This window comes from Phytophthora parasitica (genome assembly GCF_000247585.1).
Source record: "Phytophthora parasitica INRA-310 unplaced genomic scaffold supercont2.11, whole genome shotgun sequence".
In the NCBI taxonomy this organism is placed as follows: Eukaryota; Oomycota; class Peronosporomycetes; order Peronosporales; family Peronosporaceae; genus Phytophthora; species Phytophthora nicotianae.
This window is the reverse complement of record NW_008648997.1, coordinates 19,067-20,232: the sequence shown is the minus strand read 5'-3', so window position 1 is coordinate 20,232 and position 1,166 is coordinate 19,067. Positions and strand designations below refer to the sequence as shown.

At 48.0% G+C, this 1,166-nt stretch overlaps 2 protein-coding genes across 2 annotated transcripts in view; one reads left to right on the top strand and one right to left on the bottom strand.

Annotated features, from left to right (window-relative positions):
* Window positions 1-68: 68 nt before the first annotated feature.
* PPTG_07031 (hypothetical protein) lies at window positions 69-849 on the bottom strand (the record flags this gene model as incomplete). The annotated part of the gene is made up of 2 exons (XM_008901175.1): window positions 69-257; window positions 394-849. The coding sequence occupies 2 exons, from the start codon at window positions 847-849 to the stop codon at window positions 69-71; spliced, it is 645 nt and encodes a 214-aa protein (XP_008899423.1).
* A 277-nt stretch (window positions 850-1,126) lies between these two features.
* PPTG_07030 (hypothetical protein) overlaps window positions 1,127-1,166 on the top strand; it is a gene marked incomplete at both ends in the record, with an annotated part of 3,431 nt that continues 3,391 nt past the window's right edge. The window contains one exon of the mRNA XM_008901174.1: window positions 1,127-1,149. Within this exon, the coding sequence (XP_008899422.1) occupies window positions 1,127-1,149 (23 nt within the window). The remainder of the gene's footprint in view (window positions 1,150-1,166) is intronic.

Sequence of the window (1,166 nt, the reverse complement as noted above, 5' to 3'; positions counted from 1 at the left end):
GCATCTGCCTAATGTTGATCTCGACATTGTTCTTGAAGTATTCCGAGTACGTGAGCAAGCTGGTCTTTTCACGACACTTCCGCGCCACGTGCGCAGGGCAGTCCAGCACTGTGATGCCTGACCAAACATTTGGAGAACGCGTTTGCAATGTACTTTGCGTGATCCAGACTGCCGAACTTAACATCCAGGTCTGCCCCGAAAAACAGCTCTGCGTACTTGACAACGGTTTGATATAGCTGCCCATAGGCGTACTGGCGCTAAGCACACCCACGGAACGAAATTCTTACTGTAGACGTGTTTGTCAGTGTACCGATTGCGGTACGTCCCGAATGCAACCAAAACGAGTAGTTAGAATTCACGTCAAACAATATACCACGAAGTTTTCTATCGTACCGTAGTGTAGCTTGTATGTGCCATCGGCAGCGGCGAACACTCCGTCACTTTGCTGTCCCTGTATAAGTCGTTACGGAAAACGCGACGCGTTGTCATGATCACTCCAAAAGACTTGTGGTCTTTGCCCTCTTCCACGTAGCGGTGCTCAAAGCAGTTCAGTACTAACAGCTCATTTTGAAAACCAAGAGTCTCCGTGGCGAATATCTTTTCGTCAATCGTACGGTCAAATGTTTGCCCATTGAAAAACCGTGTCTTGTCCTGGCACATTCGCAAAGATGCCCAATGATACAGGTCAGCAAATGTATCAATGCTTGTAGCTTTGGTCGCCTGTCTCGTTAGATACCCTCTGCGATTCTTGATCATTGCTCGGGTTGGTAAGTGGCACAAGAGGTGCTGTTGGCCTTTGTAATTCATTAACATACCGTTCAAGATGGCTTGAGGGCCTTCTTTGCCCATCGCAGCGGTGTCCACTTCAAATGCAAATGCAGAGTGGATGCCTGTCTTTTTGCGACCTGTGGGTTCTCCAGAATGCGATCCTTTTGCCTCCAACACAAAAGGTAAGGTCTTCAACTCTGTTGTCCTCACAGCTCGTATGCGAAAGATTCGTCCACAATTGTCATGTTCAGCACACTTGTACGTCACAGACCGAACCGAAGACACTTGTTCTAAATGAGGCAAATTCCACTCTGTTATTCCTTTAAGTCCTATCGGTCCAATACCTTCTGCCCATCCTATGATGTCCTTTCTATCCCCTCTGTAGCCTGGTCGCGTGG